At 37.2% G+C, this 24,437-nt stretch overlaps 2 protein-coding genes across 7 annotated transcripts in view; one reads left to right on the plus strand and one right to left on the minus strand.

Annotated features, from left to right (window-relative positions):
- The window catches only part of METTL8 (methyltransferase 8, tRNA N3-cytidine), a 101,322-nt gene that overhangs the window by 33,387 nt on the left and 43,498 nt on the right, over positions 1–24,437 (plus strand). The window lies entirely within an intron of this gene.
- Positions 6,288–24,349, minus strand: DCAF17 (DDB1 and CUL4 associated factor 17). 5 transcript variants are annotated; one of them, XM_064660872.1, is made up of 14 exons: positions 24,185–24,349; positions 22,831–22,934; positions 21,377–21,467; positions 20,290–20,432; positions 19,449–19,527; positions 19,213–19,302; positions 17,049–17,156; positions 16,433–16,538; positions 12,890–13,032; positions 11,424–11,533; positions 10,933–11,020; positions 9,296–9,379; positions 7,735–7,890; positions 6,288–6,964 (listed from the first exon to the last, which is right to left on the minus strand). In XM_064660872.1, exons 1-14 carry the CDS (start codon positions 24,347–24,349, stop codon positions 6,845–6,847), a joined length of 1,587 nt encoding a protein of 528 aa, XP_064516942.1. In that variant the 3' UTR covers positions 6,288–6,844. The 5 variants fall into 5 exon arrangements, 4 of the variants coding, with proteins under 4 accessions (XP_064516942.1, XP_064516941.1, XP_064516944.1 ...); XM_064660871.1 differs by having other exon boundaries at positions 9,284–9,379; XM_064660874.1 differs by lacking the exon at positions 6,288–6,964 and having other exon boundaries at positions 7,765–7,890; positions 9,284–9,379; positions 10,935–11,020.

Genomic DNA, 24,437 nt, shown 5'->3' on the forward strand with positions numbered 1-24,437 from the left:
AGGATGCCATTGGCCTTCTTGGCCACCTGGGCACACTGCTGGCTCATGTTCAGCTTCCTGTCAATCCAAACTCCCAGGTCCCTTTCTGTCTGGCTGCTCTCCAGCCACTCTGTCCCCAGCCTGTAGGGCTGCATGGGGTTGTTGTGGCCAAAGTGGAGGACCCGGCACTTGGCCTTGTTGAACCTCATCCTGTTGCAATCAGCCCAACTCTCCAGTCTGTCCAGGTCCCTCTGCAGAGCCCTCCTGCCTTCCAGCTGATCGACACTCCCCCTCAACTTAGTGTCATCTGCAAATTTGCTGATGGTGGACTCAATCCCCTCATCTAAATCATCGATAAACATATTAAACAGAACTGGGCCCAACACTGATCCCTGGGGGACACCACTAGTGACTGGCCCCTAACTGGATGCAGCACCGTTCACCACCACTCTCTGGGCCCGGCCCTCCAGCCAGTTCCTAACCCAGCACAGAGTGCCCCTGTCCAAGCCATGGGCTGCCAGCTTTTTCAGGAGTATGCTGTGGGAGACGGTGTCAAAGGCTTTGCTGAAGTCCAGGTAGACACATCCACAGCCTTCCCCTCATCCACCAGGTGGGTCACCTGATCATAAAAGGAGATCAGGTTGGTCAGACAGGACCTGCCCTTCCTAAACCTGTGGTGGCTGGGTCTGATCCCTTGTCCATCCTGTAGGTGCTGTGTGATTGCACTGAGGATGATCTGCTCCATAACCTTGCCAGGCACTGAGATCAGGCTGATGGGCCTGTAGTTTCCCGGGTCCTTCCTCCACCCCTTTTTGTGGATGGGTGTGACATTTGCCAACTTTCAATCATCAGGGACCTCCCCAGTGAGCCAGGACTGCTGGTAAATGATGGAGAACGGCTTGGCAAGCTCTTCTGCCAGCTTCCTCATCACCCTAGGATGGATCCCATCTGGTCCCACAGACTTGTGGGGATCCAAGTGGCTCAGAAGGTCGCTAAATGTTTCCTCCTGGATTACAGGGGGGCTATTCAAGTTCTTATCTCTTCCTACAAGCTCCAGAAGCCAGCTGTCCTCAGGACAACCTTTCTTACTGTTGAAAACTGAGGTAAACTGAGGTAAAGAAGGTGTTAAATACCTCAGTCTTTTCCTCATCTTTGATAACTATATTCCCACCTGTGTCCAGTAAAGAGTGGAGGTTTTCCTTGCCCCTCCTTTTGCTCTTGATGTATCTGTAGAAGGACTTTTTGTTATTCTTCACAGAAGTGGTGAGATTAAGTTCAAGTCATGCCTTTGTCTCTCTAAATTTTTTTCTACATGACCTAACTATATTCCTAAATTCTTCCTGAGTAGCCAACCCTTTTTTCCATAATTGGTAGGCTCTCTTCTTTACCCTAGTTTCCTTCAAAATCTCCCTGTTCAGCCAGACCAGTTGTCTTCCCTGCCGGCTCGCCTTTCAGCACACTGGGACAGCCTGCTCCTTTCAAGACTTCCTTCTTGAAGCATGTCCATCCCTCCTGGACCCCTTTGTTTTCAAGGGTTGTTTCCCAAGGTACCCTCTGAACCAGTCTTCTGAATAGGCCAAAATCTGCCCTGTGGAAGTCCAGTGTAGAGGTTTTATTGATGGCCCTCCTTGCATCCCTGAGTATTGAAAACTCTATTATTTCATGGTCACTGTGCCCCAGACGGCCTCCAACCACCACATCTCCCACCAGCCCCTCTCTGTTTGAGAACAGAAGGTCTAGTGGGGCCCCATCCCTGGTAGGCTCATTTACCAGCTGGAGCAGGAAATTATCTTCTATATGCTCTAGGAATCTCCTAGACTGCCTCTTCCCCACTGCGTGGAGTTCCCAGCAGACATCCAGCAGGTTAAAATCACCCTCGAGAATGAGGGCTGGCGATTTTGAGACATCCACCAGCTGCTTGTAGAATAATTCATCACCCTCATCATCCTGGTTGGCTGGTCTGTAACAGACTCCCACCAGCATGTCAGCCTTGTTGGCCTTCCCCCTGATTTTGATCCACAGGCACTCAACCTTATTGTTACTGACTTCAACTGATTTTGTTGAAGCAGAAATGCTGGAATGCTTTAGTCCACAAAACAAAATGTTTCTAAGACAGTCATAAAATCACGCCAGCTTCCAGGCAGCACAAAGAAGGGCAGTGGCATTATAAAGGGCTAAACTAGGAAGAGCGTGGTGTCAACATTCAGTTTACTAGATCTCCAGTGCCCCAGAGCATGGAAATGTGCTGCAAGGTGCATGTTAGAGGCAGCCAACACACACATTACATACCCAAGGTTGAGACTAACTTCAGATATAATCAGGAAGACTGCTCGTGTACGAGTCTAAATGTGGAGCATCCAAGTAAATATGTTCACAGAATAATTTTCCTGTTTGTCTGCTGGCAAACAGCTCTCACTGGGGGCTGTCTGGAGAGCCTGCAGTCCTATCATGTGGAATGCATTGCTTCTCCTGCAGCATCTCAAGTAAGCCAGAGCTCTTTAACCACTCAGTGGAGTAATACCAGTGAATTTTATATTCGCATTCCATGCTTCCTTTTTCTCTTCCCGAGAAGCATGTGCACTTACTCTTCCTCAAAAATATATTCCCAAGAACTCAATTTCCTTCTCCACACAGACAGGAACAAGGCATTTGTACTCCCAGTTTACTAAACGAGTTATTAAGCTATACCAAGCAGCTGTTAACAATTGCATCATTGTAATTCTTCACTCAGCTAGGATACCTAGTTCTTTTTATTAAAAAAAAGAAACCCAGCCTATTTTTGCAGTTCATGTAATCTTTTGTTAGCCGAAGAAAACGCTTTAACTACTTTAAATTTGTTCAATCTATAAACATTAGAATGCATTGACATAAAATTGTTTTGGAGCTCCTGAAGGTTATTTGGGTCATCAGTTTGTAACTTCGATAAAGCAGAAATGAATACTAAAGTTATAATTGCATAAATGCCAAGTGTAGCAACCAGAGAGCTTCAAGTGATCCTCTCTGAAAATCTAAGATTGTGAAATAGCTGCAAAAAAATATGTTCCCTTAAATATCTCTAACATTGATTTAAATACTGGAATTCTTGTTTCCTTCTTTTAGTACTCATAACATATCAGTCTGTGTATCAGAGACACCTGAAATCATGTTGATTCAATGCAATTATTATTGGTGAGCCATTGCAACATACATATCAGATCAATTCACACATCTTCCAGAAAAAAAAAAGCTCTTTAAAAGTTTTGTACTGTGGCTGTAGCAATACTTGGCAGTCAGGAAAGAACTCAGTTGCTGTTCCATGTTCTTTTGTGGTTCAGACTTAGAAAACCACATTTTTACTACCTTTTCCCCTTTTTTGTTCTTATAATTTAGATTTTGTTCATTCTGGCAACAGCAAAAAGTTTGTATCATACAACACTACATGAAATCCAACGTGAATTCACTAGTTCATGATCTTTTTACTTCCTAGACCAACATTTTGCCATTTGCAGGCAGAGTGCCCAGAGATCTTGCTTTGAGCAGCCGACAGCAGTTCCTCCCAACTGTTCTTTCAGGAAACAGCCTCCATGCCACCCTATGCAGATGTCCTCTCTAGCAGGTATTCCTATTAACAATCTTTATCATAACTGGGAAGCAAATTCATTTATTAGTTGTTCCATCATGTGGGATAGCTGTTACAGCTCCATAAGGAAAACAGATCTCTTGCTGGTGAGTTTTTGGCAGTCTTCAGTTAACGTTAAGTAATATAAATGGTATTTTTCTCAATAACAAAAGGAAAACAAAATACAAAATGGGAATAAAATGAGCAAGAAACTGTGCTGCTAAAGTAACTGGACGTATCCAGAAACAAACAAACAAAAGAATAAAGAAACATTTCTCCACACTGAAAATGCAGAAAGTTTGGGTGAAATCACCTAACTGGCAAAAGTGAGTAAGATCCCTTCAACTCTATGTTTGAAATACACATTTGAGTCTTTATTCACATTAACATTTCACATATATATTTACATCTCTCTCTATATGTATATATAATCTTCTCCTTGCGCATCTAGTGCTAGTGAAAATAAAAGAAGCATGAACTTTTCAGCTTTGATCTTTTATTAAATATACACTTGAGATTGCATTTGAAATAATTAATTGAGGCTTTATCTGCAGACTCTGGAAGCCATGGCATGAGTGTTAAGCACCCTCTGAACTACACAGGAAGTAAGGGAACTCACAATTTCATGCCAATAGTTCCTTAGTCTGACTTTTGTAAAACAAAAAACTATCAGTAAATGGGTTTCTTGATCATTAAGCTACTGCCTATGAGAAGAAAATTTTTGTCTTCTCTATTTTATTAATGTTAATTTCTGAATTTAGAAATGGGAAATAAAACTACATTTGAAAAAGTTAATTGTGTTTTTTTAAAGCTTTTTTTCCCCCTCTTTTCTTATACTAATGTCACATTTTGGTGTTTGCAGATAATTATGCTGGGCATGTGCACAAGAATATTTTTTCCTCTGTAATGGAAACCACATGGGTTTCCTCAGAACTTTTCCACTTTACAAACACTGTTACTCTTTAGCACACTGAATTATTCAGATTGTGTAGGAGATTTCCAAGCATATAATTTACATTATGAAAAAGAGAAACCTAAGTGCTCTAGAATCATCAAAAATGGACATCAAAATATAGGTCTACAAGTCAGATCTAATGCATTAATTCAAATTATCAATTTGACACTGCACAACAGTACACCCCTGCCAGCAACAGTGACCAAAAAATGCCTACATATGAAGTCTCCTGGCAAAGTAGGTTTTTTCTGGTGGATGAGTTTAAAAATGTAACTTCAAGTAAAAGCAGCTGATTCAAGTGAGCTGCCACCAAGCATGCAGGTATTTTTATTTGGTTTAGATACAGTTATTTTTTTAACAGTGTACTGGGTTGTGGTCAGGATTTTCCTCCCATTTAAACAGAAGTTTATTTTTAGAATTTTCTGGGTCTCTGCACAGGTACAGAAGGCAACTCACAGCTTGATTCTGTTTCTTTGGTGTGTTCCAGCCCATTAGTAAGTAGGGTGTGAAGACTGAAGTGCTTAGGCCTAATTACTGGGGATTCTTTATTCTTAAATAGCTTTCAAGGTGTTTTAAAGCAAAATACTCCTGTTTCTGAATGAAAATGTCTATGTGTGATCTTCCAGGATGGAACATCTGCCATTATCTGCAGTGCAGGAACACGGTGAGTGTTTAGAGTGATAGAATTTCTTATCTAAGATCCCACAATCTTCATCAAAGTCTGGGCTGCCTTTTGGTCATTACAAATTGCTGCATTTTGGATACTGATGTACATATATAGATTTACCAGAATATCAATTCAGAAGTCTGTACTAATTTAAGAATAAGCCACTGGGAAGTATAGCAAACCCTTGAAAGCTAGAGCTGATCTACATGAACAGCACTTGCAGTATTTAATAAACAATGAAGTTTAAATGTCTTTTTCTAGGAGGAACTGCTTCAATAACCCAAACAGAAATGAGCATAAAATGCATCTTAAGTAACTGCTTGAGATTTGGGTCTTCTGCCTTATAGACTCATTACCTTCATATATTAGTTATGTAGTTACTTATAAAATAGCAGGTAATGGACAGGTGTTCTTTCCTGGACACTAAGCGAAAATTTATGGAAGCCAGGGTGGAAATTAGGTGTTGCTGCTGCCCTTTATTACTACTGCTGTTTCATTATCTTCATAAATGTCCATTTTGTGTTGTTTTTTTCTTTCCACAATTGTAGTTCACTTCTTCTCTTGCATTACACTTTTTCTAAAAACTCAAAATAGAAAATTTTTATCATTCTTCTAGAGCTCTTCCCTATTGCATCTTCTAGACTGATCCATGCTTAATTAGTAAAGCTTGGAGTAAAAAGAATATTTCCATTTAGAATTACCACGGTCATGATGATGGTGGTGGTAGTGAAAAATTAGATGTTGGTCATGCCCTCCAAGAGCTATTCTCCTGAGCCCATCTTTGGCTTGCATTTGGAAACACTCTTTATCACCATGAAGTCTACAGCCTGAGTTTTGCTGTGGGTGCTTTTTAATTTAAAATGAAAGCCCACACTCTGCAGATTCTGAATATACCACATGGCACTCCCATGCATCAGGCAAGATGCACACAGTGATCAGGGTGAGCAGCTGGGAGCTTTGGCTCAGACTCCTGACAACTCCTGACGCTTGGCACAGGGAGAACCAGAGAACTGCTATATGTATCTGTAAAAATATATATTAAAAAGACAGTAAACCACATAATTAATATTTCTCTTTAAACCAACACATACACAACCAGAAAACCTGCGTGATTTTATTTCTCACACCAAAGCAAGAGAAGGTTTTTGTCTAAGTGGTTTAATGGTAACACTGCAATTTTCATGCTACATATAAAATTTATCCTAGACAGTTTTATATACTTTGTTTAATTGCCAGTCTATATTAGAGTTGCATAGGTAAAACTATGTAAGACAGATCACGGCAGATGGCAGATAATCAGTAAGTCCACATCTTTTTCCTTGATGTCCAGTATTTCAATCCTATTGCTGAAGAGAAGCAATAAATGCTGCACCTAGCATTAATGAACTGGTGAATACATGAAGAGCCATTATGGACTACAGGCAAGTGTACAGTGTTACAAAGAAAAAAAAAACCCAACCTCTTGTAGCAGTACAAAATGTTACGATTAAATCCTGCCAGAAAAACAGTAGCTGACTACTTTCTATGTATGGAGTCCTTAAATAACATCCAAACTGAAGTCTCTGTAGTTGTTATGGTTTAAATATATTCAAAAGTTCTCCCTCCTTTTTTACAAAACACTTTCTGTTTTTTCATGGCTTGAACATTAATCATCTTTTGCAGTATCACAGACCATTTGGTAAACATAACAACTGAATCTCCTGTTAGGCTTCTGTTCTATATGTAATACAAGGTCTTTGTCGAAGTAAACTTCATGACTGTAAGTCTGAAATGAGAAAAAAAAAATTGGATTGTAGTCTCTGTTTCCACAACTTGTTAATATCCATACCATTTTCCATGAGGAACAAAAAATATTTAACATTGGTGACCTCCATGATCAGGTAGGATTTTTGTGGGGATACACAGAGATTGCCCTTCCAGATAAAGGACAGCATTTTAAAACTTTGAGAGGTTTCTCACATACCTATTTTAGGCATCTAACTGCAATTAGATGCATCTGATTTAAGATACCAGGTTGCCTATGCAGTCAATGATAAAAGAGGTGCAAAGGTGCTGAAAATTTCAGACCATCTAAGTCAGATGTCCACCTAAACTTGGACTGTATGAACAGCCCATTCCATCTCTCCAAATACACACACAGGGAGGTCCATGCTTAATTCTACGCATGAGTAGTTCAAGCTAAGATAGTGAAATTATTTACAAGTTGTAAAGTTAATCTGATGAAACTAGCCATAGGGTGAGTATTTAAGTTGATAAATACTTCAGAAATACATAAGGACAGCCCTTTCCCCAACCAAAAAACCCAAACAAATCAACAAACAAAAAGAATAATAATTTCAAATAATGGAGATTTTCAGATAAATGAGCTACTGTCTGATGGAATACTTACAATTTTAGAGTTTGTAATTATTATTTTATATAAATCTCATCCCTTGGCAACACTATTTATATATTTGCTTCAAACCTGAACAAAAATGGCAGGTAAACGAGTATAGGGAAGAGACAGTGTGAATAAAAGACAGAAATTTTCCTCACCACATCCCAGGACTCCCGGAATGGAATACTCTTAAGGAGAATCCCATGTTCATTACAGTGAAAATCGAGGTGAGCTCTTCCATCAGCTCCTATCTGAGTAACTGCCACAGTGGATAATAAATCCAGTTCATCTTCATAATCCACGATTTTGAATGTCTTAGGAAAAACAAAACCTCAAGTTTAGAAATCAAACGTAAATTCACATTCCCCTCCACCTAAATTGAATAGCTCTTTTTTCTTTCTGGTGAAAGCAGAATTGGAAAAATTCTAGTTCTTAAGTCTTCTGGTCTGACAAAGAAAACTTTGGGACACTGATACCCAACAGGTATCTTTCCCAACACAAGTTGTCCAGTGTATTTCAGTGAAATTCCTTAAGCAGGAGAAAATAAAGTGATATTCTGAAGAATCCTAATATGCAAGTAGATGTATTTTTATATATAACATACAGGATATAGAAAAAAGGTACTTCTAAAGTGGCAGAAGAAATATATTTAAGCTCTTGATGCAGACATGGTAGAGACAGTGTAGCTTAAAACCTTTACTGGTTTTGAGAGGATGAGTATATTAGGTTAATTCCATTCACATGAATATTTCTATGTTCTGTTCAGAGCTCTCTCTTGCTCCACAGAGTGTGTCAGTGAAGAACTGAGACCAAAATGTAAAGACTGTGAACTAACTTAATTGCCTTTATTTCACTGTGACATACTCTTTAAATTCATGCCAGTCTTTTTCTTCCATAATGTAAAAACATCTACTGGAATCCCAAGTAAAGTGTAACAGCAGGGGGAAAAAAGAGTGTGTAGACTATTTTTATTATGGTTAAAAGAAAAAGTGGATTGAAATGAACTGCAGACCCTTAAGGGTTATATTGGACTGTGCTGTAGTTTTACTGTACTCTCTCAGAAAAAAAAGAAGTGACTGCCAGAAACTGATGCATTTTAACTGTTGTGCTTATGACAATTACAGCTCCAGCTCTAGATAGAGAGCTAAAAAATATTTTTCACAACCTCTTGAAGACTCAACACCAAGGCATGTGGCGTTTTCATTCTCAAGAAGCAGTTACTTAAAGGAAAAGTGTTAAATACCTTTTCCTGCAATCTAATCAAAGTAACTGGGAAAGGAAAATGCAGTTTAGAGATATTACATCAAAGACAAGTGGAACCTAAAGCAGAGAAAAAAAAATTTCTTTCATTTCATAAAATGCTTTGTAAGAAACATTTAAAGGAGATATTTGAATGGAGAAAAGAGTAATGGTTTGTCACATTAATATCTCCTTTCTTTGCCACTGAAGTCACATGGAGTTATGATGGTATCATGGGGCATAAGAGCAGTTCTTGCAAGAAAGAGAAAGTCCATAGCTCAAATGTCAACTAAGAAGAAAAGATGACAGAGCATTTGAAGCAATCAGAAGTTGAGAAGACAGACACAGAAGAGGAATAAAGAACTCAAAAGACATACATAGCTAATGGTTATACCCACTGCACCTGAAACAAGAATGACTTCTGGATAGTTAAGCATCTAAAATAATCTATGAAGTGGTCTTACTCACTGCATCAGTTACCTCTTGTTCTGGGTCATCATCCAGCAAGTTAAAACGCTTTTTCACCACTCGACCAGAAGCTGTTACAGTAACAGTGTTGTTCACCTTTGGAGAAACATAGAGAAGTGTCTCTAGACTTCAGAGCATTTTAGTTTCCATCTTTTTGACAATTTCCTATATTTTGCTTTCTGAGCTTGTTTTAATCTCTCAGACCTTGTTTCACTCGTTAGCTGTGCATCACCCTCGTGCTGCTATGGCTTCTTTATGAGGCTTCATGAACTCAGTGACTTTAATTGAGGTATTATTGATATTTACTCATATTCAGAAGTTCTCAGGACGTACTGTAGAGCTGGCAAAGGTTCTCAGCTACCATAATTTTTAGAACAGAAGTGTCTGAAACTAAGATGCTGTAATGAGAATTGACACAGCAAAGTCACCATCAGCTTGTTTCTTAAACTCTTAGTTGCAGAAGATGGGAAAAGTAGCATCTTAAACCAGCACGGCTGCTTCCACTGGGCTTCTTTACCACAAGAAACATTCAAAACTGGGTTATCAATGTCACAATGGAAGTCAAAAGGAATAGGCACAGCACAAACAGGATTAAAACTCATATTTCTTTGTTCTTACTGTAACAGAAGTTACCCAAACAAACCCTAAAAAACCAGTATGGCAAGTCATTAGATGACCTAGCTTTCAGTTTCTGAATTAAATGGAAGATTTACTCCTGAGTTTGTGTAGATTTTTAATACACAAACCTTTTTCTGCAAAAGCTTCAAAATTTTAGTATGACTGATTTCCAAGCATCTTACAGTACTCAAACTAAAAACCTGCTAGTAGGTAAGACATAACCTTGTCTGCTGAAGCAAAATGACAGTTCCAGCCATTATAAAAAAATATTCTTCATGAGTGTGCTCTTTAACCTTTTTGATGTTAGATTGTCTTTGTGATTTCACATCACAAAAGACTTCACAAAACAACTGAGGTGATTTAAGAGCTCAGTCCTACCAGTAGGTTTAGATCATCTCCTCACCACTTGATTCTACCTTTCTGCACTCTTCTGATCCACTGATGATTCAGTTCTGTTCTGCTCCAGTTCAGCTCATCAAGCAAGCAGACAAGCACTCACCTTTTCTATTATTGTAGTGCACTGATTTGGCTCACCAAGTGTTAGCTGAATGCCAAACCTGTCACAAGAGAGTGACAGGTGTGCACGGCCAGGAAAAGAAACAGACTTTTGGAAGCAACGTATTGTCTTTGTTGTCTTATGAAGACCTACCCCTAAGTTATGAGGGACTTGAAACATTTCTAGCATTTGTATGATCAACTTACCTGAGCACCAGAGAGGCACACAATTATCACTTCATGGCGCCTTCATCTGAAGGAAATCTGTTATTATCTACTAAGTATGTTTTATATCCATGATACATGTGATACTGCACACCATAAAGAATGCTGAAAACTAAAGAAAAGACTGGAGGTTTCAGAAATCTATCCTGAAAATGTTACTGTTTTCAAAAATTTTTTTAAACTCCGATGACGACACAGAATGTCTTTCAATAAACCTTGAATTGAGCCCATAAAACACAGTGATTACTCATATGCAAAACCCCCGTGTATTGCTCAAAATCATACATTGTGATCTCAGACACTAAACTCACACAGTTTTCTCTGTTGGCTACAATCGTAAAATCTTCTGCAATCTCCATTTGATCTGTACGATTTTTAACTTCCTTAAGCTTCAAGACTCTACAAAAGAAACAGAAATTACAAAGTCGGTCACGTATTCTAATCTGCCTACTACAACACTTCTATATAATCTTTTTAAATTGTGTACATAAAAACATCAGAAATAAGTGTAATGGAAATCAATTATTTTTGTAATTTATGTTTATCAATGACATTTTAACACAGTGGTCCTTGAACACTTTTCATATAAAAATCTAGACTCTGGCCTCCAGTGCCCACATTCATCACATAGAAATCTGCAGATGTTTCTACCAGAACTTCTGACAAATTTAAGACATTTTACAGTTTCTATAGTTTAATGAGTGCTTGGGCCTGCAAGCTGTCAAACTACTGAATTTGTGCAGTTATGCAACCTCTGCTCTGATGAAAATAAGATTTTAAAAAAAAAAAAAGAAGCTCATACTTTATCAAATTTGGTCCCACGTGGATTATTCTACCTGACATATCTGGATGGAAATATATCCAGTCAGGTTCAAGTGAACAGCATTTCATATCCTGTATGCCATTTTTTGCCTGAAGAAGAAAAGGAATATTAGTATTTTGAAAGTCTCACAGACCTAATTAAAGAGGAAATACTGAGCTCCTCACTACATACCTCTGAAGGTTTTTAAGTATTGCTCCTAATCATGACCAGAAAGGATGGCAGTGGAACAATAATAATAACAACAATAATAAAAAGACTCAGTTCCAATTCTCAAGACATTCCATGGAACAGTTTTAACATTTTTAATATGCAATAAGCAATGACCTTGTATCTTAGCTATATATAGTCCTTCCTCTCCTGAAACTAAGCAAAATGAAGATTTTGTCTACACTCTGCAAACATATCAACAGTTTCAGCAATCTGAATATCCAAGTCATGGGATGTGTCAAGACATGAGACAAACATTAGCACAAAGTTTGACTTGAGCTTCAAACCTCAGGCTTAGCCTCTTTTGTGCAAATTATTTGTGGAGCATGTAAGCCTGGAACAGCTCGTGATTTCAGCAATCAGATGCAAGCTGGTTAAAACCCTGGGACTCTGGCAGTAGCTTTTTGTTGGTAAATTTAGCTGACATTGATCATTCAAATTTTCAAACATATGAACCCACATAGAAAAAAACAGATAAGAAAGGATTGTACATGTCCATTTTAATCAAAATTGATCTTCAGCTAGAGTTGTGAAACAACAGTTTTGAAAATAAGACATAGGAGGGGAAATCATTGATTTGATCAGGCTAGCAAAAGAGATAAGGACATCTACAGATGAGACTTATTTAGTCAAGAACTCTGAACAGGCCTAGAAGCTGCTTGTATTACAGAATCTTCAGGTCAACTCCAGGTTAAAAATAAAAGCCGAGATAGAGAGCTCACACAAAAGAATATCTGAAGAACAGTACATAAAAATAATTAGGAATAGATTATACTGAGTCATAAAACCTTTCTAGGGACAGAGAGGGATTAAACTGAGCAATGAAGTCTTTCTAGGGAGATTCAGAAGGCAAAAATCAAAAATAAACTACAAACATTAAGGAAATTTATTTTGCAATTTCTTAAAATTTAAAATAATTCTTTAGCCAGCATTTGGTAGGCTGACTACGCAGAAGTGCATTCAGATGTTACAGTTTGCTGTGTACAGTTTGCTGTGTAGACCTGACAGTGCCACTATTACATTGGAATGAAGGAAATATGAGAAGCAGTACTAATTCAGAAGGAAACATTTTACACATGACTCCATGGGATAGCTGATTTGATACTCTGGGGTGATCCCTGCAAAAGCACCACATTGGAAAACAAGGGTATTATTACCTCAAATGCTACTCAGAATAAGAGATGAAGACAGACATGATACACATTAATTTCAGAGAAGCTGCTATCTGAATATATTACCAAAGTATTGTCTTTCAGAGAACAAATATGGAAGACTCCTTTATGTTTTTTCTTGTTAGGTGTGATGATATAATGCCAAGGGTAACCTCCAATTTGAAATGCATTCTCCAGAGAAGATGCTTCAAATAGCAAAGGTGGGGTATCTGCAAATATTCGGTAATGTTAACACCATTAGTAGCAGAACAATCATAATTCCATTGATCCTTACAATTCTAAATTCCAGTAAAGCTACTAATTGTTCAGAACTTTGGAAGACTGGTGGAAGTGCATTGGCTGTGAACTTTTTTCCAGCACCAGCTATGCTACCTCAGCTAATGTCCAAGCACAAATCTGCAGCTCCCTGTGGAGGGTTACTGCCTTCTCAGACGTTGATGCTGAACTGCTCTTCTAATACCTTTGACTTACTTCACTCCAAATGAGCTGGATGAGCAAAGACATAGCAAATAATTAAAATTAATCCAGTTCATCTGACTGAGAAAGGATGTACACATGAACAGATCAAAAGACCATATCAAAAGAGTCAATATTCTCTTGGGAAAAATAGCCATAAATAGCTGGAAACAGCAAGCAGCAGTCTCAGATAACAGCATTAAATGCAGAATCTGAATATTCTTTCTCCTTTTGCGTAATACAACAAAATAGTGGGGACCACAATGAATGCAATCTATAATCAATAAAAATATGGAAATTTTTGTAATTAATGTTTTTTTAGTTTTCCTTTTCAGTTCAGTTGGGATAAATTATAGAGATGTAATATGCTATTCTTACAAGTCTTCTGTTTAGTAACTGAGAGAAGCATCTTTGAACGAAATGGACCGCACAGAACTTTACAACTTCTGACAACGAGCTAAATTAAAGCCATTTCTACAGCTGCCATAACTGAATCAATTTTAGACTGAAGATCAGCTCTTTCTAACAATACAAAGAAAAGCTGGGGAAAAAAACCTGACAAAATGTGGAGAAAATCTCTAGTTTCAAGAGGCATTTAAACTGGCAGAGTATAAAAACACAAACTGAATTACTGTGAGGAGAGCAATGTTCTTATCTGGACTCCTGTGTGCCAAAGGTTTTATCCAAATTTAGACTTGTTCTTATCCTGCTTAGTCTAGATAATTATCCAGGTTCTAGCCAACGGTGCTGAGATGTCACATGACATGAGATACTGTGTTTACAGAGTGCTTCTCGCTTCTCTCTTCTTCCTTTGTTCATGTTTCCAGCATATAGATTGAATGGAATTAGTTCACTGCCAATGGAAATGAAGTCTTTCCTGAGCTGGAAAGTGGCTAGTCTAGCTGTCTTTTGGACTAACATATAGGAAATGGGAGATTCTGTGCAAGATATAACAAAGTTATAAAAAACTCAGGCATCTGCTGAAAATGTAGAGAATATTGAAGATGGAAGCATAAGCAGAGGACCTACTGATATTAAAATCAGTCAGAAAATTAAAAATGAGTTAAGAAAATTTGTTAACATTTAGTCCTACCAACTTTTAAAATAAAATATCTAGCAAGGTTCCTCAAAAATTCTGGTAGATGGACTAAATGATACAATTAAATATGTATATGTATGGTACAATTAAGTAGTATATCAATCCTGAGCAGTATAGACTGTTGATAAAATATGCCTTTCTTTTTATGTTCATTTGGCAAAGACTTGCAAGACCATAGCCACTTAAACCACTGTGATAATGTCACTCTGCTGCCTCAACTCTCCTGCTGTGTGTCCCTCGCTCTTGTTGCTTAACACCCGTTTTATTGCTTGCAAGTTCTTTCCCAAGTCTTGCCAGTTTTCAATCTCCAGTTGAGCTTCTTTGTTCACTTCCTTAAAACTTTCCACACTCATCTAAAATAAAGTCATAAAGTAGTTCATGGCAGCACTAATAAGTATTTGCTCTAAAAAATCTACAAAGTATCTTCTTCCTTGTTTTCTTATGAAATTACTGTATCTTCTAACAATAAATCAAACTAGTTTTAAGTTCTGGACCTTTAGAAGTTACATAATGAAGATTTATAGGTACTTTTCCATTCCTTCCACTGTGACCAAAATCAAATTCCTCACCAGTTAACAGGTGTAAATGAAGTGGTGAGTACATAATTCTGATCTCTATACACTTCTTTTTGGGTATCTCACACCACAGAAACAGTACTGTAATAATGGCCATCCCTTCAGGCAATTTCTGTAGGGAGGCTAGGACTAAATAGGAAGGAAAATGACACACAATTAAGTTATAGTAAATACAAGCCTAAACTCTGAAATAAGATCTTAAGATCTTGCTCACTGAAGCATTTGGCCATCTTGTTCTTAGAAGAAAACAACTCGAAACCCACAGAAATACAAGTATCTGCAAAGAGCAGCCATGGCAAATGTGTGTCATGAGTTCAAAACTTCCACAAGCTCTTGCATAGAATTCAAGATCAAAAATGTTTTTTCCAGTACACTGGTTTTAAATCTCAAAACTAAAAACTACAATGATCTATAAGCCTGTTTTCCACAGGGCCCATAATATTAAATGGTGGTTTCGCAGACTGAGAGAGAGAAAAAAGAGGAAAAATTTCCCTTTGCAGAAACTGAGACATCAATTATAGCAACCTATTACTTTGTGTTGATAAAACATTGCATTTTAACTGAAAGCCTTTACTATGTGTCTGTATTGTATGTATTCCCTCATTTTTATGTAAATCTGGATGGTTTGTTTCTTATTATCTGACAGTTGAAGAATATAAAGATCAAAAGCATTTTTTATGTGGACAATCACCTGTAAAAAACATTTAATAGAAAAACCTTCAAAATTAAAGAACTAAAAGAATGCATTCTTTGATATTTGTGAAACCAACTTTTTTTTTCTTTCTTTACTTTTTTTTTTTTGCAAGTGCCTTGAGTGTGAACTTGTGAGAATGTATTTTTGTTTCAAAGAAAGTGTCAGTCTTTGGTCACTCATTAAGAATCTTAGCACCAAATTCTAATCTTAAATGCACCAACAGAAATCACTGTCTGATTTCTGAGAAATTATAGTCATTACACAAAGCAGAACATTTTTAAGTTAATGATTTAAGGCATAAGAATTGTTTTTAATAATTTGTTCTCAGGAGTTAATTTTACTGAAACTGGCACATTTCTGACAACCTAGAATTACCAAAATGCAAGTCAGACAAATTGTATTCAGTTTTCTTAAATTTCCTCTGCAAATTAGATTAAATGTTCTCACATGTTTGCTTACATACCGTGTACTGTTTCTGGGTGCTACTAGCAGCTATCCTAGCCCTTCCTCTTTCCCAAGAGCAGTTGTGTCTCAGAAATGAGGAAGACGTTTCCATTTCATGCATTGCTTATGAAGTTTTTCAGATAGCTTAGTTGCTGTAATAGTTTTCTAGGTAGTCTTATATAATTATAATTGTAATTACAACTAAAGCAAAACACGTTTTTACTATAATGTAAATCCAGAAATATAGCTATGGCACAATAATTTTAATTTTCTTGGTGTGAAATAAGTAATAATTAAATCATAAAAGCCACCAGCCAAGATAATACAAAGATCATAATTACCTGTTATTTTAATGTTACATGGAAGACCAAATGGATACTTTCCTACAACTCCCACCTGACCATTCCAGTTGAATTCTTGTCCCAAATCAAATGGCTGTTCCATGAACTAAAATAACACACAACAATTTAGCTTTATTGATGCATATTTACTTACTGTTTAGTTTTACTGCTCCATTGCTACTGCATTCTTTATCCTGTTAGATACTGCTCGAGGTCTTATTTTTGAATCAACGTTTGATTTTTGATTGGAAGGATATAAACTCCAAAGGCTCCCTGCAGTTCTGTTTGAGATCAATCTTCCACACCCACCAGTTTTTGGCCTTAACAATCATCTAAAGCTACAGGCTAGGTGTGTAAAGAGGAGCACATCTGGTCTAACGTTTACGTAACTCCTCTGAAGTGCCTGTCTGACCCCCCCATGTTTTGCCACCTGTAACTAGTGCAGGCAGAATTTTCTGATAGTGTATCCATTTACATCTTCTGACTATAAATAAAGTTAGGCAGGAACTCTATCCTTTGACACAATCCCCATGTACCTATGCAGCATTATGTGAATATTTATGACTTGTTGCCCCAAAATAGCACGCACTGTATGAAAACTTATGTATTTCATTACCTGTTCCAAAATGGCCTTGAAGTTATAGAGTCTGACCAGACCCACACTATACATTACAATCAGGATTCCATTAGAAACAGCAACATCTGTCACACTATTACCAAATATCTGGAACAAAAGGAAGCAAAATGCATTCTATTAGAGAAGAAATACTTGAGACAATGCAAAATAGTGACATTATGTCCTTAATTTTGCAATCACTTTCATTTTTTATCCTGATCAAACCCTATGATCAGTGTTTTAAGTTCATGAAGTTTTCTGTAATTTATCTGTCCTGCTGAGTTTCTGTAATACTTTGCACTGCAGTAACACCTAAGGTTAGATTAGTCATAATCTGCAAGCAGATTAATTCCCTAATCAGTTCTCAGTATATCTTTATACCATGTTACCCTGATATTATCATACATGAATAGATTATATTATCCAGCATATCACAAGAATGTTAGCAGAACTAGCAACTCAATCTACAAGTCCTGATTTCAGATTTTTTTTCTTTATCACCAGGGTAAAATACTAGTCTAATCACAGCTCTTTGTACAGCTGTACCAAAACTACATTATCCAGCTGTCACAGAGTACAGGATCCTCTCTGAATCCAAATTAGACACAACATGAGAAGCTTTTAATAATTATGCAGTATTCATTTGTGCCACTGTTTAACACATCCCTGAGAAACCCCCACAAACTAATTCTTCATATTTAATGAATAACAACATGTGATGTTTATAATTTTTCCAATAGGTATGCTTGGAAATGTAGTTTTCATTTCTTTAATCTGACTCACTATGTGAAAAAAGCAATTAAACCAGTTAAAACAGGCTTAAAAACAATTAAAAAAATATAAAGAAACCCAAAAGCTGCAAGACTCCTACATCTTAACACTATCAGTGATCTTGTGGTCTGTTTGGTTCTGAAAGATATATTCAATCCTGAGACTTTGCCTTTTATTTAGACTTATGGCTCTTTCAATACTTTTGTTAGCTTAGGTCCCAGTGTCTTCCAGACAAAACCTTAATAGTCTTCCAACTCTGAAGTCTACTTTGTATCTTTGAGACCTTAGCCACTCTGAACTCAGAATTTATTGAGTAACATTTCAGTAAAGCTGATGCATGAGATGCATTCTGCAGTGTTAAACAGTAACCCTAATCTAATATAATCTAATAGTTATATCAGGCTTGGCATTGCATTCACTGGTTGCTTCTACTGCTGGGTGTATTCTCACATCCCAAATTCTGCCTTGCCATTATTCCCAGTTGTAACAATTTCTCTCATGGGTACTTGGCATGGACACAGCCGAAGCATTACTCTTTCAGATGTTTTGCCTACTATGACCGTGATGAATCTGGCACGCCATTCCTAACCAGATTGAGCATACCTTTGATACTGGTAATATTTTTTCCAGTCCTAAATACTAGCAGAACAATACACGATGCCCCCAAACTTTCATGGGCCCAAATGAAAAAGTTTAACCCCACACCTTCTCTTGCTAGCCCAATCCCAATTACAGCCTCAACCCAACCTAGCACCAACTAAAACTCACTCATAGCTCTGGACCCTAAACGAGACTGTACCTCACAGAACCTTGAAGAGAGAGTTTACATGTTTTTACTGTTCCATTTGTAAGTTGTATCCAGGGTTTTCTTGGCTTAAAATAGAACAGTAAAACTTGCCATCTACCTCTAGGCTTCCCAGTATACAGATTCTTACTTACAGGTTGCAAACTGAACTCAGAAAGGTTGTTTGCTCTTGACTGAGAAATCAAGACATATTTACATTTGTTATCCATTAACAGTGATAACAGAAGTTTGAAAAATTTGTAACTGTATAGAATTCATAGACTATTACTAGGACTGGGTCAGAGGCCCATCTGTCGTTTGTTAAAGAGGTGAAAAGAAGTCTACTTTTGGCTTTCCTGATTCTTACGATTGCTCTAAATAAAGGCTAAAGTCCTTCTACATGTCAAAGAGTAACCCAATAACAGAATGCATTTGCATTTTCTCTTGCCCCCAGCGCCCCTATCAGACACAAGAACACTGTTGCTAATTAATGTTTCAGCTGCTTTTACAAGCTGTAAGTATGGCTTCTGAAATTCTGAAACAAGTGCCTAAACTAGAACTGTCATAGAACTACAGTACGGATCAACTTTAATGGAGAAATTAACTTACCTTTTTGTTTATTTCTAGCATTCCAATGAAAGAAAGAGGTAAAACTTGGAATACAGCAAGATAAAACAATACAGACTGTTGTATTCCTGCCTGGAAAAGAACAATATTGAATATAGTTATTAATGGTAGGACACCTTGATCTTCTGCCATAATAACAAACTATAATGTCTCCATCTTTGTACTTGTACATTTTTTTGATCAATATTGTAAAATTGATGGTTTTTCAACAAACATACCTGCCGTGCTGCTGCAGGGAGCTTATTCTGAATTGTCTTTACAACCATTACCTCTTGAGGAGTATCCCAGCTCAGATACCTATTTGTGACAAGAAAGGCCTATCTTAATCACTTAAAAAAACATTCATTAGTAAATATATTACTTCACATAAAATGTAATCTACTATAACTATGCAGATGCCTATGCCCAGGCAAACTTCAGTATTTGATTCAAAAGAGGTGCTCAAGATGTTTGCTGTTTGCAATAGTGCAGAACCCACAGAAGTAGGGATGGCTTATTTCACACAGGATTGTGAGAAAAATTTGGAAAGCAAGAACACTTCCCATCTTAGTTTTTCTCCTTCCTTTCATAATCACCGCCTTCTTATCCTTCAGCCTAAAGGAAATAATTTCTTCTGAGAACTGAAAAAAAAAGCAGCAGTTTACCAGAAGCAGTAACTGCTCTGCTTTAAAAGAGCAAAATGGAGAAGAATGTTAGCAAGTTCAAAACAGCTCAAAATTTAAATGTGTTTTTTGTCTGTTTGTTGAGGTTTGTTCTACGGCTCTTAAAGGTCCTTTCCTGGTATGTTGCCATTGGAATATTAAAGGCTGTAAAGTTGTCAGAGAAAAGCAAATAGTAGCATAGGTTTTGTGGAACTTAATACCAAATTTAAGACTATAATACTTAAGTTGATAAAATTCTTCTACAGGTAAGAGCATGCAGGAGCAATACTCCAGGTAACGTTCTAGACTAACAAACCTGTAGTCAGCCACAGGATGGTACTAAAATAAACATGACTTCCCTTCTCCACTATAATACTAATGACTGTTAATTATATAAAACCTAGTTGTTGTTTAATACCTGAAGGACTTGCAACAGGAACCAGCAAGGTATATTTTTTCCAGTACTTCTCCACTATCAGCAGAGAGACGTAGAAGCCAGTTCTGCACTGTCAAGACTATCAGGGAAGCTTTATAATCTGAGGGACTTGGTAACATTTCCCCCTGCATAAAAAAAAATAATTAGAAAAATTAGAAAAATATGTACCAGGAGGATACATAACATTTGGACACAGTCAGAAGAACACAAAACTTGATACACATTCCTCAAAAGCTAAACAAGGAAAGCAGCCTGCTAATGGCATCAACATCTCTAAGATCATGTCCATGCCAAATAATCATCTATCACATAAATAATCTGTTGTCACACTTTTTGCAAGACAGTTACCTTTTCTAGAAAAGACATCTTTTAAAACTTCCTTGCCTTGCAAAAAATTAAGTGTAACTGCTTATTGATCTATTTGATACCAGTCTTGAGGAGAAAATTGTTGAAGTATTGCAAAATAAGACATTCAATGGTAACTCAACAGTAACTGCTAAGAAAAGTATTTACACTGCTTTATTTTTATGTACCTCAAGGATCAGCCTAATATTTCTAAGATCTGTGGACACTGGATGGGAGAAAAACTCCTTGTGGGGGAGAGAAATTATATAATATATTAATTAGAAACAGCAGAACAGATTTTGGGCAGAGTTGCTTCAATGGGCCTTCAGTGCATCTGCTTTTTCGTTTTTTTAATGTGAACAGATCTAGTGAAAACTAAAACTCCCAGCTACTGTCCTTGCAATTTAAAAAATAAAGAAAAATATAAACAGAATCTATTTTGTAAGGAATTAAGAGTTAGTTGCATAAGCATAAAGGCATAAAATCTTCCATGAACACTTACCAAAAAAGCATTTGAATGCACTACTGAGAAATGCAGAGAAGTATACCTCTAAATGTTCAGTTAATATAAATCAGCACATGTTGCAAACCTTTAATGACCTAACTCCATAAAACATTGAGAAAGTAGTTTGCAGGGAAAGAGTGCTCTATTCTAAACATATTTCACTGAAATATATTCATTTACTATTTTGCACAACAATGCTCTAGTAAAAAATAATCTTACCAGTGGGCATTCCAATAATAAAGCATCTTCTATTTTTTCTGACTTAGCACACTTTGACTTTTGATAAAGTATTCTTGGGGCTTGTGCAATGCTAGAGGAAAATGATGGATAATCATTAGTCTGTTTTGTAGACCACATTCTATCAACAAGTCATTTCATACAGTCTTATAAATCCTGCCTTTTCCTTAGGCAGATCAGAAATCTAAATGTCTTATTTTTACTCTGTAAATATAAATGAAATTTCTCTCAAAATAAGGCCTAATAAACAATAGTTAATATAATGTGACATTTAAAAACTAACCTTCTCTATATCTTCTGGTTTGGTGTTATGGTTTGGGTAGGGGTTTTGTTTGTTTGTTTTGGGTTTGTTTTTGTTTTCTTTTAGTAACAAACTTAATAGTAACATTCTTCCTTTAGTGATATACATTAAAAAGAAAGCATATTTCAGAAACTAACGATCATCCTGGAACCTTCCCCTCCAGTTCTTCCAGTGTTGCCTTTCATAACATAAAGATTCAGATATTTTTAAACAAACCCTACTAACTAAAATGAAAGCTTTGTACTGTGCATAGTTTTCCCCTCTGGAAGAGGATGAGACAAAGATAAACCTGAAAGATGTTAGACAGGTTAACCCAGTACTGAAAGCATTCAGACAATGTAGGAATAGAAGTAGATTTAGATCTCAGCTACAAGTGATAGATTAATTTAATTAACTCTCAGTGGTTTACACCGACAGAGTAATTTGTCTTCTATGTATCATACGACTTCTATGTCTCAAAACTGCTCTGAGCACAACTTACTCAGCAATGCAGTTCTCCAAGACCATGCTACTTCCCTCACAGGAGGGACGGGCAAGGAGAAGGGCTGGTGTACACAGATTTCCTGTCCTCTACCCTGCCATATGCTGCCTCCTAACCTGTGCTTCTGCAACTGATGATGGAATAAGAGAGTACATCAGATCAGAGAATTGATCTGCAAAATAAATTAGCAAAAAACAGCACATGCTCTGCATGCTGTACTTTCACATGAAAAATAATTTACCTATTTTATACAGAATTCATAGACATGAGGCTTGTTACATTGCCTGATTTTGGGACACACTCTTTAGTACACTGCTAGTTACCAGATTACAGAGAACTACTGTTCATTTGGCTTTTCAGTGCCAGATTATAAAATGGTGATAATCTTCCACTCTTATTAAAGTACTCTGAAAGCTGAAGTTAGTACAGAACCAGTAAGATCAGACTTTCTTTTATCAAAGCAAGTGTCACATTAAAATACAAGGGCATCTAAATGTAATTCAACAGAGATTTATGCTCCTGATTATTTCTTGTTCCCAGGTAAATTCCACTCAATTCACAGCAGCTATTTGAATGAGTAAAGTTAGCAACATGTCTAACACAGAATCACAGTCTCAAAACTGTCAGGGTGCCTTGTAATTGTAAATTTATTACCTGCTAATACAGCACTGGTAATTGTCCATGTATATTCTTCCTCTTTCATATGCAATAGGAGATGCAGAATGAGTTGTCCAAACGTTCTTGAATTTAGTACTTTCCTGAAACACAGTAGTTGTAATAAGGATGGCTTTTGTAACAAACTTTGCTTCTGGAAAATATTTTATTTGGCTCCTGCAGCTTAACAACTTACATGAATTGAAACTTTATAGTTGAAAATATAAAAGAGATTCTTATTTGGTTTTTTTAAACCAAATTAAAAGACTTTTCTTAAAGAAAAATTGTCTTTTTTTTTTAAACCAAATTAAAAGATTTTTTATTACCTGTAATGGACAGCATGGGTGAGGAATGTTCTGTCATTATCTTACCTGCATTGAAGCTGGCAACTAAACTTTCATGGTGACTTTTGAAATCAAGAACTAAACTCCCCAGAGTTTAAATATGCATAGAATTCTTTTATATATAATTAATTGTATTTATTGAACATCTAATTCCATTTTGCCGGCCATGTTTGGTGTGAAAGGTAGAAAAATGTGTTTGCAGTTATTTGCAAAAAGCGCCTGAAATGTTAATGGAATAAACTGCTTCCATAAAAGTTTCTTGCATGCATTATAGGTATCAGTAGCTTTATACCACTTACAAAGGTTTTAATCTTGCAAAAAAAAAGTGTAGGTCAAATGTACTTATTTTTATTTCAATAAACTTTGCATGCCCATTGATCTAATTACATTAGAACACACTTCAACTGACTTCCAATAAGCGTATTTTCAGTATAACATAACTGCCAATTCCCTTCCACTTCCAATGTATTCCTATCAACTACTGCATGGGAGCAGTAATCATTCTGATTAAAAAAAGAGTTCAGTTTCTAATTGGTTTAATTCCTTTTTTTATTATACCATCAATTCACTGATTGGTTAGGGTTATGTTTACCTGAAGAACTCTGCTGACTAGCTTACTTAGTTGTGAGAACTCCTTTCAAGTTTAACGTTGATGCTCTCTTAAGCACTATGAATTTAATACTGGTATTAAATATGAAGCCATTTTAGGGAAATAAGTGCTATAAAATCTCACAAAAGCTTATTTATAACGCAATTATTAGATTTACAGGTGCTTCTGCAGTTTTTGCACAGCATAATCGTCTCTACATTTCTAGGTCTGAGACTCGAGAAGTAAATTTAACCATTTCTAACTCTCCTCAGTAAAACTGCAGATTTTTTTTCCCCGAACTTGTTCGTCAGCGTGACCAGGGACTTCTCAAACACCTGGGCTAAGCACCGACACTCAGTCCCCCCGACTGAAAGCCAGTACCCGCAGGGATTCAGCCAGCGCCGAAACGCCCCGCTGTTACCTGACACATGATCTTCCTGAGGAGTCCCAGGTTTTTCCTGTGGGCGACACCAGCATCCCTGGCATAGAAGCCGTGGGCCCTGCGGGCGAGGACGCGGCAAACGTTGTGCGGGCCGGGCGCGCGGGGGGCGGCCCTGACTCGGCCGGGGGCCGCCTGCGGGCACATTCCCGGCCGCCGGGGGGGCACCGCCTTCCTGCCCCGCTCCCGGCTCGCCTTCCTGCCCCGCTCCAGCCTGGCGGGTGGAGGGTCGCGC

This window comes from Pseudopipra pipra, chromosome 7, assembly GCF_036250125.1.
Source record: "Pseudopipra pipra isolate bDixPip1 chromosome 7, bDixPip1.hap1, whole genome shotgun sequence".
Taxonomy (NCBI): domain Eukaryota; kingdom Metazoa; phylum Chordata; class Aves; order Passeriformes; family Pipridae; genus Pseudopipra; species Pseudopipra pipra.

Coding starts and splice junctions, on each gene's coding strand:
- DCAF17 (XM_064660871.1), bottom strand. CDS start 24,349: ATGTGCCCGCAGGCGGCCCCCGGCCGAGTCAGGGCCGCCCCCCGCGCG. Junction 11,021..11,423: donor GTGGGACCAAATTTGATAAA/GTATGAGCTTCT, acceptor TTTCTTTTGTAG/AGTCTTGAAGCTTAAGGAAG. Junction 9,380..10,932: donor TAGCCAACAGAGAAAACTGT/GTGAGTTTAGTG, acceptor GTTTCTCCAAAG/GTGAACAACACTGTTACTGT.